This window comes from Gobio gobio, assembly GCF_949357685.1.
Source record: "Gobio gobio genome assembly, chromosome: 13".
Taxonomy (NCBI): domain Eukaryota; kingdom Metazoa; phylum Chordata; class Actinopteri; order Cypriniformes; family Gobionidae; genus Gobio; species Gobio gobio.
This window is the reverse complement of record NC_137106.1, coordinates 6712003-6726721: the sequence shown is the minus strand read 5'-3', so window position 1 is coordinate 6726721 and position 14719 is coordinate 6712003. Positions and strand designations below refer to the sequence as shown.

Sequence of the window (14719 nt, the reverse complement as noted above, 5' to 3'; positions counted from 1 at the left end):
CAGTAATTAGTTACTTAGTAATGCATTACACCCAACACTGCTTGTTTTTGTATATATTTTTTATCTTAAGCATTGTGATCTTAAGCACTCTATCTATCTAGGGTGCATACAAACAACGCAGAACCTCGTAAAACCTCATAAACTGTGGGTTTTGTTTGATTGCAGCAGGAGTTCACTTCCCCTTTCTGGCCCCTGCACAAGTAGGCGGTTCAAACAAAGTGTTAGGTGCTAATGAACAGAGCCCTGACAAAGTTTGTTTTCCTGTGGAGAGTCAATGCATATAATGGCTTCATTCAGGTCCTGTGGTTCAGCCATGGAAAGAGCTAGTAAAGAAATCCCATGCCTTGTGTGTGACCTTTCTGAACCTCTCACAAACCTGTTTGCCTTTTGGGCCCCGTCGAGGGAGCACATGCATATTCATGAGAACCGTACAGCAGGGAGCATGTTTACAGCAAATTGACTATTACTGTAATGAAAGAGAGGAATGAAAATGACAAGTGTGGTGATGTAAAATGTGCTAATTCTAAACTAAATGAAAATGATCAATCTTTCCTTGGCAACTAGCTGAAATAAAATATTTTTATTTTGTTTTTTTAACTTGGAAAAACCCTGTTTTTTAGGTGAAACATCCCTTTAAATATCCTCTTTGTTCTGTTCCCAGTGTCCGGACAGTGAAGAAAACAGTCCCTGTGCAAACTGGAAGAGTCACAAAACTGGTTTGGGTTGCTAAACATTGCATGCTTGGAGTAAACAGGAAGGATTACTGCTGTCATGCACGGTAGGGTTATACAAACCGCATGCTTTTGATGCATTTATTCAAAACTTTACACAAATGACTTGCACAAATGTTTTATTCATGATGCTAAATCTGTCGTGCCCAAATACTCTGGGTTCATTTGATTTGCACAAGGCGGTCCAGTCACTGGCACACATGAAATCCCCCAGCATGCAACAGTTCTGCTCATTAGATCCTTGAAATGAGTTCAGATCTTCTCAAAAGGGATCTATTGACTTCCTTCAGTGAGCAACATCCTGCCAGAAGACAACACACCGTGAAAACAATGTCACATGCCAATCACACTGATGAATACTGTATGTTACATCTTTTTTTGTTTTGTTTAATTGGGTTTTATTTTATTTTGTTTTGTTTTATTGGGTTTTGTTTTATTGTGGTTTTTTTTTGTTTTATTGTTTTTTGTTTTGTTTTATTGTGTTTTTTGTTTTGTTTTATTGGGTTTTATTTTGTTTTTATTGTGTTTAGTTTTATTGGGTTTTATTTTGTTTTGTTTTATTGTGTTTTTTGTTTTTGTTTTGTTTTATTGTGTTTTATTTTATTTTGTTTTATTTATTTATTTTGTTTTATTGTTTTTTGTTTTGTTTTATTGTGTTTTTGTTTTGTTTTATTGTGTATTTTATTTTGTTTTTTATTGGGTTTCGTTTTATTGGGTTTTATTGTTTTTTGTTTTGTTTTATTGGGTTTTATTTTATTTTGTTTTATTGTGTTTTTGTTTTGTTTTATTGTGTTTTTTGTTTTGTTTAGTTTTTTATTGTGTTTTGTTTTATTGTGTTTTATTTTATTTTGTTTTATTGTGTTTTTGTTTTGTTTTATTGTGTTTTTTGTTTTGTTTTATTGTGTTTTATTTTGTTTTGTTTTATTTTGTTTTTATTGTGCTTTTTATTTGTTTTGTTTTATTGTGTTTTTGTTTTGTTTTGTTTTATTGTGTTTTTTGTTTTGTTTTATTGTGTTTTATTTTATTTTATTTTGTTTTATTGTGTTTTTTGTTTTGTTTAGTTTTTTTGTGTTTTATTTTATTTAGTTTTATTGTGCTTTTTATTTGTTTTGTTTTATTGTGTTTGTTTTGTTTTATTGTGTTTTTGTTTTGTTTTATTGTGTTTTATTTTATTTTTGTTTTATTGTGTTTTTTGTTTTGTTTTATTGTGTTTTTCCATTTGTTGTGTTCAATTTGTTATGTTGGGTTGAGTTGTGTTGAGATGGGATGGGATGTGTTGTGTTGGGATGGGATGTGTTGTGTTGTGTTGTGTTACGTTGCGTTGTGTTGGGATGTGATGGGTTGTGTTGTGTTGTGTTGTGTTGGGATGGATTGTGTTGGGATGGGATGGGTTGTGTTGCGTTGTGTTGGGATGGGATGTGTTGTGTTGGGATGGGATGTGTTGTGTTGTGTTACGTTGCGTTGTGTTGGGATGTGATGTGTTGTGTTGTGTTGGGATGGATTGTGTTGGGATGGGATGGGATGGGTTGTGTTGCGTTGTGTTGGGATGGGATGTGTTGTGTTGGGATGGGATGTGTTGTGTTGTGTTACGTTGCGTTGTGTTGGGATGTGATGGGTTGTGTTGTGTTGTGTTGGGATGGATTGTGTTGGGTTGGGATGGGATGGGTTGTGTTGCGTTGTGTTGGGATGGGATGTGTTGTGTTACGTTGCGTTGTGTTGGGATGTGATGGGTTGTGTTGTGTTGTGTTGGGATGGATTGTGTTGGGTTGGGTTGGGATGGGATGGGTTGTGTTGCGTTGTGTTGGGATGGGATGGGTTGTGTTGTGTTGTGTTGTGTTGTGTTGCTTTGTGTTGGGTTGTGTTGTGTTGTGTTGTGTTGTGTTGCGTTGTGTTGCGTTGCGTTGGGATGGGTTGGGTTGTGTTGTGTTGTGTTGGGTTGTGTTGCGTTGTGTTGGGATGGAATGGTTGTGTTGTGTTGTGTTGTGTTGTGTTGTGTTGTGTTGGGATGGGATGGGTTGTGTTGTGTTGTGTTGGGATGGGATGGGTTGTGTTGAGTTGTGTTGGGATGGTTTGTGTTGAGTTGCGTTGTGTTGGGATGGGATGGGTTGTGTTGAGTTAGGATGGGATGGGATGGGATGGGATGTGTTGTGTTGTGTTGCGTTGTGTTGCGTTGGGATGGGTTGGGTTGGGTTGTGTTGAGTTGCGTTGTGTTGGGATGGAATGGTTGTGTTGTGTTGTTGTGTTGTGTTGTGTTGGGATGGGATGGGATGGGATGGGTTGTGTTGTGTTGTGTTGGGATGGAATGGTTGTGTTGTGTTGGGATGGGATGGGTTGTGTTGAGTTGCGTTGTGTTGGGATGGAATGGTTGTGTTGTGTTGTGTTGGGATGGGATGGGATGGGTTGTGTTGTGTTGTGTTGGGATGGGTTGTGTTGAGTTGGGTTGGGATGGGATGTGTTGGGTTGGGTTGGGTTGGGTTGCGTTGTGTTGGGTTGTGTTGTGTTGTGTTGTGTTGTGTTGTGTTGTGTTGTGTTGCGTTGTGTTGGGTTGTGTTGCGTTGTGTTGCGTTGGGATGGGTTGGGTTGTGTTGTGTTGGGTTGTGTTGAGTTGCGTTGTGTTGGGATGGAATGGTTGTGTTGTGTTGGGATGGGATGGGTTGTGTTGTGTTGTGTTGGGATGGGATGGGTTGTGTTGAGTTGTGTTGGGATGGGTTGTGTTGAGTTGCGTTGTGTTGGGATGGGATGGGTTGTGTTGAGTTGGGATGGGATGGGATGGGATGGGATGGGATGGGATGTGTTGTGTTGTGTTGCGTTGTGTTGCGTTGGGATGGGTTGGGTTGTGTTGTGTTGTGTTGTGTTGAGTTGCGTTGTGTTGGGATGGAATGGTTGTGTTGTGTTGTGTTGGGATGGGATGGGATGGGTTGTGTTGTGTTGTGTTGGGATGGAATGGTTGTGTTGTGTTGTGTTGGGATGGGATGGGATGGGTTGTGTTGAGTTGCGTTGTGTTGGGATGGAATGGTTGTGTTGTGTTGTGTTGGGATGGGATGGGATGGGTTGTGTTGAGTTGCGTTGTGTTGGGATGGGATGGGATGGGTTGTGTTGAGATGGGATGTGTTGGGTTGGGTTGGGTTGGGTTGGGATGGGATGTGTTGGGATGGGATGGGTTTGTTGGGTTGTGTTGAGTTGCGTTGGGATGTGTTGGGTTGTGTTGGGTTGGGTTGGGATGGGATGTGTTGTGTTGGGATGGGATGGGTTGGGTTGGGTTGTGTTGTGTTGTGTTGGGATGTGTTGTGTTGTGTTGTGTTGTGTTGTGTTGGGTTGGGATGGGATGTGTTGGGATGGGATGGGATGTGTTGTGCTGTGTTGGGTTGGGATGTGTTGTGTTGGCTTGGGATGGGATGGGATGGGATGGGTTGTGTTGTGTTGTGTTGTGTTGTGTTGGGTTGGGATGGGATGTGTTGTGTTGGGATGGGATGGGATGTGTTGTGCTGTGTTGGGTTGGGATGTGTTGTGTTGGCTTGGGATGGGATGGGTTGGGATGTGTTGTATTGTGTTGGGATGTGTTGTGTTGTGTTGTGTTGTGTTGTGTTGTGTTGTGTTGGGTTGGGATGGGATGTGTTGGGTTGGGTTGGGATGGGATGGAATGGGATGTGTTGTGTTGGGATGGGATGGGATGGGATGTGTTGTGTTGGGATGTGTTGTGTTGGCTTGGGATGGGATGGGATGGGATGTGTTGGGTTGCGTTGTGTTTTGTTGTGTTGTGTTCACCCATGCACAAACAAATGCTCAAACCGAACTACCTGTAAGCGCCAATGCAAGATGAAGCTCCTCGCGCAGTAACTGCAGAACATTAGCGACTCCTTTGTCTCCCTGCAAACAGAAAGATTGATGTCCTGTTAGACATTAGGAACTAACATGTCCAGTAATTCCACATTTACTGTGTTTTACCTCACAGGCAAGCGCCCACAGGACGGGTCTCCCTACAAACACCGCCTTTGCTCCCAGCGCCAGAGCCTTCAGCACATCTGTGCCCTTGCGGACCCCTCCATCCATGAAAACCTCCACCTTTCCTCCTACAGCCTCCACAACCTCAGGCAAAGCGTCAATCTGCACTGACACACACCATTACTGCATGTTACTGATCAAAGGGTGCTCTTTCATTCTGTTCTACCACTCAAAAGTTAAATTATGATTTTTTTATTAAATACTTTGAAAACCATAATAAGAAAATACAAACCAATATTAATAGTTGAGCATAAATAATAGACTGGAGTAATGATGCTGAAAATTCACCTTTGCATCACAGGAATAAATTACATTTTAAAATATATTCACATAGAAAACGCCACATTTGGATTATAATAATATTTCACAATATTACTGTTTTTATTGTATTTTTCATCAAATGCAGCCGTGGTGAGCAGAAGAGACTTCTTTTAAAATCATAATTATTCCACACTTTTTTTGACCAGGAGTGAATTTGAGTATCAAAATACACATATTGTGCTTTTTGTCTTATCACCAGAACTGTTGAATGGTATCACAGAAAGTTCTTATTTTATGGTATTTTAGTGTTTTAATGTTTTATTTTCTTTTATTATATTTTTGTATTTTATTTTATAATATTTTATTTCATTGTGTTGGGTTGTGTTACTTTGGGTTTGGTTGTGTTGTGTTGGGGTGTGTTGTGTTACGTTTGGTTTGGTTGTGTTGTGTTGGGTTGTGTTACATTGGGTTTGGTTGTGTTGTGTTGTGTTGGTTTGGGTTGTGTTACGTTGGGTTGGGTTGGGTTGGATTGTGTTACTGTAGGTTGTGTTGTGTTGGTTTGTTACGTTGGGTTGGGTTGGGTTGGGTTGGATTGTGTTACTGTAGGTTGTGTTGGGTTGGATTGGGTTGTGTTGGGTTATGTTACGTTGGGCTGGGTTTGATTGTGTTGTGTTGATTTGGGTTGTGTTGGGTTGTGTTGGTTTGTGTTGTGTTGTGTTGGTTTGGGTTGTGTTACGTTGGGTTGGGTTGTATTGTGTTACTGTAAGTTGTGTTGGGTTGGATTGTGTTACTGTAGGTTGTGTTGTGTTGGGTTGGTTTGTTACGTTGGGTTGTGTTGTGTTGGGTTGTGTTATGTTACGTTGGGTTGGGTTTTGTTGTGTTGTGTTGGTTTGGGTTGTGTTACGTTGGGTTGGGTTGGATTGGGTTACTCTAGGTTGTGTTGTGTTGGGTTGTGTTACGTTGGGTTGTGTTGTGTTGTGTTGGGTTGTGTTACGTTGGGTTTGGTTGTGTTGTGTTGTGTTGTGTTGGGTTGTGTTGTGTTACGTTGGGTGTGGTTGGGTTGTGTTGGGTTGTTACGTTGGGTGTGGTTGGGTTGTGTTGGTTTGGGTTGTGTTGTGTTGCGTTGGGTTAGATTGTGTTACTCTAGGTTGTGTTGTGTTGGGTTGTGTTACGTAGGGTTGTGTTGTGTTGTGTTGGGTTGTGTTGTGTTGTGTTGTGTTGGTTTGGGTTGTTACGTTGGGTTTGGTAGGAATGTGTTACTGTAAGTTGGGTTGTGTTGGGTTGGGTTTGGATTGTGTTACTTTAGGTTGTGTTGGGTTTGGGTTGGGTTACGTTGGGTTGTGTTGTGTTGGTTTGTGTTGTGTTGTGTTGTGTTGGTTTTGGTTGGGTTGGGTTGGATTGTGTTACTGTAAGTTGTGTTGTGTTGGGTTGGTTTGGATTGTGTTACTGTAAGTTGTGTTGGGTTGGGTTGGATTGTGTTACTGTAGGTTGTGTTGTGTTGGGTTGTGTTGTGTTGTGTTGTGTTGTGTTGTGTTGTGTTGTGTTGTGTTGTGTTGCGTTGCGTTGGGTTGGGTTTGGTTGTGTTGGTTTGGGTTGTGTTACGTTGGGTTGGGTTGGATTGGGTTACTCTAGGTTGTGTTGTGTTGGGTTGTGTTACGTTGGGTTGTGTTGTGTTGTGTTGGGTTGTGTTGTGTTACGTTGGTTTTGGTTGTGTTGTGTTGTGTTGTGTTGTGTTGGGTTGGGTTGTGTTACGTTTGGTTTGGTTGTGTTGTGTTGGGTTGGGTTGTTACGTTGTGTTGTGTTGGGTTGTTACATTTGGTTTGGTTGTGTTGTGTTGTGTTGGGTTGTGTTGTTACGTTGTGTTGGGTTGGGTTACGTTTGGTTTGGTTGTGTTGTGTTGTGTTGGGTTGTGTTACGTTGGGTTTGGTTGTGTTGTGTTGGTTTGGGTTGTGTTACGTTGGGTTGGGTTAGATGTTGTGTTGTGTTGTGTTGGTTTGGGTTGTGTTGTGTTGGTTTGTGTTGTTACGTTGGGTTTGGTAGGAATGTGTTACTGTAAGTTGTGTTGTGTTGGGTTTGGATTGTGTTACTTTAGGTTGTGTTGTGTTGGGTTTGGGTTGGGTTACGTTGTGTTATGTTGTGTTGTGTTAGTTTGGGTTGTGTTACGTTGTGTTGGGTTGGATTGTGTTACTGTAAATTGTGTTGGGTTGGATTGTGTTACTGTAGGTTGTGTTGGGTTGGATTGGGTTGTGTTGGGTTATGTTACGTTGGGCTGGGTTTGGTTGTGTTGTGTTGATTTGGGTTGTGTTACGTTGGGTTGGGTTGGATTGGGTTACTGTAGGTTGTGTTGTGTTGAGTTGTGTTACGTTTGGTTGTGTTGTGTTGTGTTACGTTGGGTTTGGTTGTGTTGGGTTGGGTTGTGTTACGTTGGGTTGGGTTGGATTGTGTTACTGTAAGTTGTGTTGTGTTGGGTTGGGTTGGATTGTGTTACTGTAAGTTGTGTTACGTTGGGTTGGGTTGGGTTGTGTTGGGTTCGGTTGTGTTATGTTACGTTGGGTTGGGTTTGGTTGGGTTGTGTTGGGTTGTGTTGGTTTGGGTTGTTACGTTGGGTTGGGTTGGAATGTGTTACTGTAAGTTGTGTTGTGTTGGGCTGGGTTGCATTGTGTTACTGTAGGTTTTGTTGTGTTGTGTTGGGTTGGGTTACATTGGGTTGGGTTACATTGGGTTGCGTTGTGTTGGTTTGTGTTGTGTTGGTTTGGGTTGTGTTACGTTGGGTTGGATTGTGTTACTGTAAGTTGTGTTGTGTTGGATTGTGTTACTGTAAGTTGTGTTACGTTGTGTTGTGTTGTGTTGGTTTGGGTTGTGTTACGTTGGGTTGGGTTGGATTGTGTTACTGTAAGTTGTGTTACGTTGGGTTGGATTGTGTTACTGTAAGTTGTGTTGTGTTGGGTTGGATTGTGTTACTGTAAGTTGTGTTGTGTTGTGTTGTGTTGTGTTGTGTTGGTTTGGGTTGTGTTACGTTGGGTTGGGTTGGATTGTGTTACTGTAAGTTGTGTTGTGTTGGGTTGGTTTGGATTGTGTTACTGTAAGTTGTGTTACGTTGTGTTGTGTTGTGTTGGTTTGTGTTGTGTTACGTTGGGTTGGGTTGGGTTGGATTGTGTTACTGTAAGTTGTGTTGGTTTGGGTTGTGTTACGTTGGGTTGGGTTGGATTGTGTTACTGTAGGTTGTGTTGTGTTGTGTTACGTTACGTTGGGTTTGGTTGTGTTGGGTTGGGTTGTGTTGGTTTGGGTTGTGTTACGTTGGGTTGGGTTGGATTGTGTTACTGTAGGTTGTGTTGTGTTGGGTTGTGTTACGTTGGGTTGTGTTGCGTTGGTTTGTGTTGTGTTGTTTTGTGTTGGGTTGTTTTGGTTTGGGTTGTTACGTTGGGTTGGGTTGGAATGTGTTACTGTAAGATGTGTTGTGTTGGGTTGGATTGTGTTACTGTAGGTTGTGTTGTGTTGGGTTGGGTTACGTTGGGTTGTGTTGGTTTGTGTTGTGTTGGTTTGTGTTGTGTTGGTTTGGGTTGTGTTACGTTGGGTTGGGTTGGATTGTGTTACTGTAGGTTGTGTTGTGTTGGGTTGGGTTACGTTGGGTTGTGTTGGTTTGTGTTGTGTTGTGTTGGTTTGTGTTGTGTTGGTTTGGGTTGTGTTACGTTGGGTTGGATTGTGTTACTGTAAGTTGTGTTGTGTTGGGTTGGGTTGGATTGTGTTACTGTAAGTTGTGTTACGTTGGGTTGGGTTGGGTTGTGTTGTGTTCGGTTGTGTTATGTTACGTTGGGTTGGGTTTGGTTGGGTTGTGTTGGGTTGTGTTGGTTTGGGTTGTTACGTTGGGTTGGGTTGGAATGTGTTACTGTAAGTTGTGTTGTGTTGGGCTGGGTTGCATTGTGTTACTGTAGGTTTTGTTGTGTTGTGTTGGGTTGGGTTACATTGGGTTGCGTTGTGTTGGTTTGTGTTGTGTTGGTTTGGGTTGTGTTACGTTGGGTTGGATTGTGTTACTGTAAGTTGTGTTGTGTTGGGTTGGGTTGGGTTGGATTGTGTTGTGTTGTGTTACGTTGGGTTTGGTTTGGTTTGGTTTGGTTGTGTTGTGTTGGTTTGGGTTGTGTTACGTTGGGTTGGGTTGGGTTACTGTAGGTTGTGTTGTGTTGGGTTGTGTTATGTTGTGTTGTTTTGGGTTGGGTTGTGTTACATTGTGTTGTGTTGTGTTGTTTTGGGTTGGGTTGTGTTGTGTTGTGTTGTTGTGTTGTGTTGTGTTAGAAGGATAGAGCTCCAGTAGATCATCTCCGCACTAATTATAGATCATAACATAAATCCTTTGTCTGGCGTCCACTGACTGTATTTCACACTATCGCAGATGCATTGAAAGGCCTCAGAGGACGGTGTGCAGAGGGCCTGTGGCTGGAGCTCTCCTTTCTCCAGTGGACACTTACAGTGGCTGGAACGCCGTCCAGTTGTCTTGCTCCGTGGTTCGACACAAGTATTCCATCCACCCCATACTTCACCGCTTCCCTGGCATCTTCAGCTGAAACGGCAAGATCCGCCGTGAGCAGAACATTAATCTTTTACAATATGGAAGCATGTGGGTCGCAATGTTTAATTTGAAATGTGATATGCAAAATGGCAATGTATTTTCCATACCAAATGTGCATGTTTGGAGCAAAATGCTAATTCAGATTCAGTAATATAATTTAAATGTGCTATATCCTACACTAGTTTTAACGTATAACTTAAACATATCATTTTAGTTGCAAAATGATATATATATATATATATATATATATATATATATATATATATATATATATATATATATATATATTAGGGATGCAACAATACAGTTAGTCCACGGTTCAATACATACCTTGGTTTTTAACCACGGTTTTCGGTTCGGTTCGGTTTTTTGTTATTCTATTCTTAGGCGACAGGAAAAGCAAGAGGTTAAGGAGAAAAAAGTAAATTTTTTAATTGCAATACTCTTTCTTTATTTTACTTTAAAGAATTGAAAAACCTTCCTTAAACTTAACTTTATTTTAAAAAAAACCTTGTATTCCTAGTGTATTGTATAATATAAAATAAATATATATATATAAAGATTTACACTGGCAGCTCAGAGCAGTACAGCATCATTAAAGTATGAAACTGAATGAATAAATGTAAAAATAAAACACTACATAGACTTCACTATAAAGTATACATTGATTCTTATTAAAGCTACTGTATTAGTTTTTCAGTCAAGAGCAGCGAGTGATTTTCTCTTTGTCTTTTGTTGTTGTATTAACATTAAACGGATAGTTCACTCAAAAATGAAAATTCTGTCATCGAGAAATGAATACAGGTTTGGAACAACATTAGGGGCCCTATCTTGCACCCAGCGCAATTGACTTTGTACACCGACGCATGTGTCATTCCTATTTTGCACCCGCGCAAAGCGCGCTTTTCCCTCCACAGAAGCACGTCGCTAAACTAGTGAATGAACTTGCGCTCCCTGGGCGGTTCAGCGCAAAAAAGGAGGCGTGTTCCGGCGCAAACAATCCCTGGTGCTATTTTGCTGTTCCATTAAACAATTGCGCCACTGACCAGAAAAAACCTAGTCTAAAGTCAGTGGCGCGTTGCGCGTTGTTCATTATGCTATTTTAAGGGCGCATGCTTGACCATAATGTAGCCTATAGCGTGCACAACGCGCATACACTTTGCTCATGTAATCTACACAGATGCAACAGTTATTTTTGCAAATCATAAATTGTTACACTAAAAAAATATTAACACATGAGATGACGGAAATCATTGTGGTGTGCCACGAAGATGTGAAAAAAATAGGCATAAATCTAGCTTACAAATGATTCAGGCTAATTGTAATAATTAAGGATAAGACCTGTTTGCCCAATAGTGGCAAGACATATATGTATATAAGGATATCTGACAAATTGGTTTGTCCGTCAAGAACCAGGAAAAAAAATCGACTGAAAAACTGAAAAAACTGAAAGACTGAAAAAAAAAAAAGACTGTGAAATCACCTTTACCATAATGTACAACATTACAACTTCACTTCTCTGTCTTTCACTGCTCTTACAAGCACATCAGTCTCCTCGGCTGTGAACCGCTCCTGGCGTGCGCCTGGTAAATACGCCATAATAATAGCAATCCATAATGGAACTTGCGCACCTGCTTTTAAAGGGAATGTTGGATGACGCTCGGATTGGTTTATTCACGTTACGCCCAAACCACACCTATGAATAATGAAGCTACTTCAGACCAACCCATTTTAGATTTGCGCCGGGCGCAAGAGCCATTTATCCCGCCGGGAAAATAGCAACAGCGCCGAGACCCGCCCACAAAGTTACTTGCGCTTCGTGCTTTGACACTTGCATTTCAGATCGTCAAAATAGGGCCCTAGAGTGAGTAAATAATGACATCATTTTAGAGGTGAACTGTCCCTTTAAGGACAGCATGTTCACTATAGGCTGCGCTGCTGTCAATTTAAGACCTGCGTGCATCTAATATACACACACGATTTTACTTTCACTTTACACATAACCGACTGTGTTTATGTTAACCTTGTGTGTATTTGACAGTAGTAGCGCAGTAAGACGACTTCTTAGTTCAGTAATCACATGTTTGACAGGCGTTTAGTGCGCGCGCTCTGAGAAGCTCATGTTAAAACCACACACGCGAATGAAACCGGCAAGGTTTTAAAACGCATGCAAATAATGAACTTTGGTGATTGTGAATAACTATAGTGTTGCGTGAGTATTACTCTACCACTAACGTGTGATGTGAATGTATGTCGCGTTGTTCAGTATTGGGATGGAGGCAAATTATAGAATTTGCAGAAAAATAATTAATTCAATGCAAAACCGAAAAACCGCAATTCGCAAGCGCGTATTGAGCCGTGAAGGCCGTACCGAACGATTCAATATTATATTGAGAATTGTGGCATCCCTAATATATATATATACACCAATCAGGCATAACATTATGACCAGTCGAGTCATGGACTCCACTAGACCCCTGAAGGTGTGCTGTGGTGTCTGGCACGAAGATGTTAGCAGCAGATCCTTTAAGTCTTGTAAGTTGCGAGGTGGGGCCTCCATGGATCGGACTTGTTTGTTCAGGACATCCCGCAGATGCTCGATTGGAGTGAGATCGGTAACGGTGATTGGTCTCATCAGCAACAACGATGAGACTGCCTATAGGGAGGAGATCCAGCATCTGGCCACATGGTGCGCTGATAATAACCTGCTCCTCAACACCACCAAAACGAAGGAGCTCATCGTGGACTTCAGGAAGGAGTCAAGAGGCACACACGACACCATCCACATCAATGGAATGGCTGTTGAGCGTGTCTCCAGTTTCAAGTTCCTGGGGATCCACATCTCGGCGGACATGTCGTGGACGACCAACACCTCCAGCCTGGTCAAGAAGGCTCACCAGCGCCTCTTCTTCCTGAGGACACTGAGGAAGAATCAGCTCTCCTCGGCTATCCTGGTGAACTTCTATCGCTGCGCAATAGAAAGCATCCTGACCAGCTGTGTGGCAGTGTGGTATGGGAGCTGCTCTGTTGCGGAGCGCAAGGCACTGCAGCGGGTGGTGAAAACTGCCCAGCGCATCACAGGGACTCCACTGCCTGCCATCGAGCACATCCAGAGGAAACGCTGCCTGCATCGAGCTCCAGCATCCTCAAGGACTCCTCTCACCCAGCCCACAGACTGTTTTCTCTCCTGCCCTCCGGCAGGCGTTTCAGGATCCACCGGACCAGGACCAGCAGACTTAAGAACAGTTTTTTCCCCAGAGCTGTCTCTTTACTGAACTCAAACCCCCGCTGATCCACTTCCCTCATATACTGCTAACTCTCCTACCTCACATCCGCCTTCACTTTGTTATTTGCACTACCGACTGTTTATTACAGTAACAACTGTTTACTTGCGCATTTTGCACTACCACACCGTAACTGGATGATGCTCATTTGCACTACCGACTGTTTATTACAGTAACAACTGTTTACATTTGTATTTTGCACTGTACTTCTAACTGTAATATGCAACCACTTTCCACAGCACTTTTACACTTTTTTTTCGGATAGCTTCTGTCCATAATTTATTGCACTACCTTAATCCACTGCTATATTCCTCATTTTAGCCTAACATATCATTGTATACCTCTATCTGTAAAATTCTGTGTATAGTAATAGCCATCTGTATATTATATTATATTCATAGTACATATCCACCTGTAAATTCTGTTTATAGTAATAACCATCTCTCTATTTATAGATATATTTATATATACTCAGTACATATCCATGTCCTGCACTTATGCAAACGTTGTATATCCTGCACTTGCTGCTATTGCACTTCTGGTTAGACCTAAACTGCATTTCGTTGCCTTGTACTTGTACTTGTGTAATGACAATAAAGTTGAATCTAATCTAATCTAATCTGGGGAATTTGGAGGCAAAGTCAACACCTCAAACTCGTTGTTGTGCTCCTCAAGTTGTGCTTGTTGTGCGTGCAGACAGTGTTGCAAAGTTTTCACAACAAACCCGCCCAACTGCTTTCTGGGGGTGTTCTCTGTAAAAAAAAATGGTGTTTGGGGGGGTAAAATATGTGTTTTTTTGGCAGGGTTTCCTGTGTTCCTGGGTCTAAATATCACATAATATATTTGAGAGCAATAGTAAAGCTGAACGCATACACCAACAAGTTCTCCGTTTAGTGAACGAATTCAACCCAAGCGCTCTTTGGTGACGTGATGATGACGTTACTGTTGATCATCTGTCCATCATCGTCTAAAGCCCGCCCTGATGATTTGATTGGTCTGAACAGCTCTGGTTCCAGCACAACGGATCAAGTCCAGACCGAACTTCCCGACATCAAATGTTGTGGGCGGGGCTACGTTCGGCTGGCATCCAGGCGACACAATAGGTCCTCTCATTTATTAATTTATGAGACGGCAACTTTTGCACAGGAAAGCATCTTGAGAAAAGTTGAAAATGTAGCTTTGCATGGTCTGTAATTTAAGTCCATTCTGTTTGGAAAAGCCCCGAAAATGATTAAATGGCGCTTTCCTTTAAGCCGAGGCCAAGAGGAAAGGATACACTTTTCAAGGAAAATTATGTTCCACACATGAGCTAAAATAACTAATGGCGTTCCCCAACTACCCCTAGCCCCCCCCATCATACCTTTCCGGGTTTGTCAAGGAATACATTTATATCCTTTGGTCTGTGCTGAAATTAAAACCTTTTATTTTTTTGTACTTGCTCTTTTTTTATTTACACAATGTGCCATTTCCAGAGCCAGAGAGAAGATAAAAGTTTATCTGAAGACACAATAACAGCAGTAAAGCTTCTCGACGTGTCCGAGATAACCTCACCGCTCACGCTCTGGCTGCTTTTTCCTCCCGCAAGATAAATGACACATTATCTTTAATTAGCGGGCCCTCGCTGACAGACGGGGTCAACGTCCGCTTTGTTTTGATTATATTATGCAAATAGGCGGTTCGGTATCAGAGACGGGGAACATTCCACACGCTAGTTTGAACCAGAAAGTCAGGACTTTTATTCTGTAGTTCTTTAGGAAACATCTGTAAAGAATCCATAAATTAATAAATTGATCTTAAAAGCTTCTAATGCCAAATTAATCTCCAAAGAACCATATCTAACTCAAGTTGGTTATTAAAAATAAGATGCTTTCTTGAAT

The 14719-nt window shown here is 41.7% G+C and overlaps 1 protein-coding gene across 1 annotated transcript in view; it reads right to left on the bottom strand.

The window, feature by feature from the left end:
• Nucleotides 1-566: 566 nt before the first annotated feature.
• hao1 (hydroxyacid oxidase (glycolate oxidase) 1) overlaps nt 567-14719 on the bottom strand; it is a 34326-nt gene continuing 20173 nt past the window's right edge. The window contains exons 5-8 of the mRNA XM_079832923.1: nt 9458-9549; nt 4677-4835; nt 4529-4598; nt 567-1032 (exon numbers count right to left, since the gene is read on the bottom strand). Coding sequence (XP_079689049.1) covers nt 965-1032; nt 4529-4598; nt 4677-4835; nt 9458-9549 — 389 coding nt within the window. The 3' untranslated portion in view covers nt 567-964. The remainder of the gene's footprint in view (nt 1033-4528; nt 4599-4676; nt 4836-9457; nt 9550-14719) is intronic.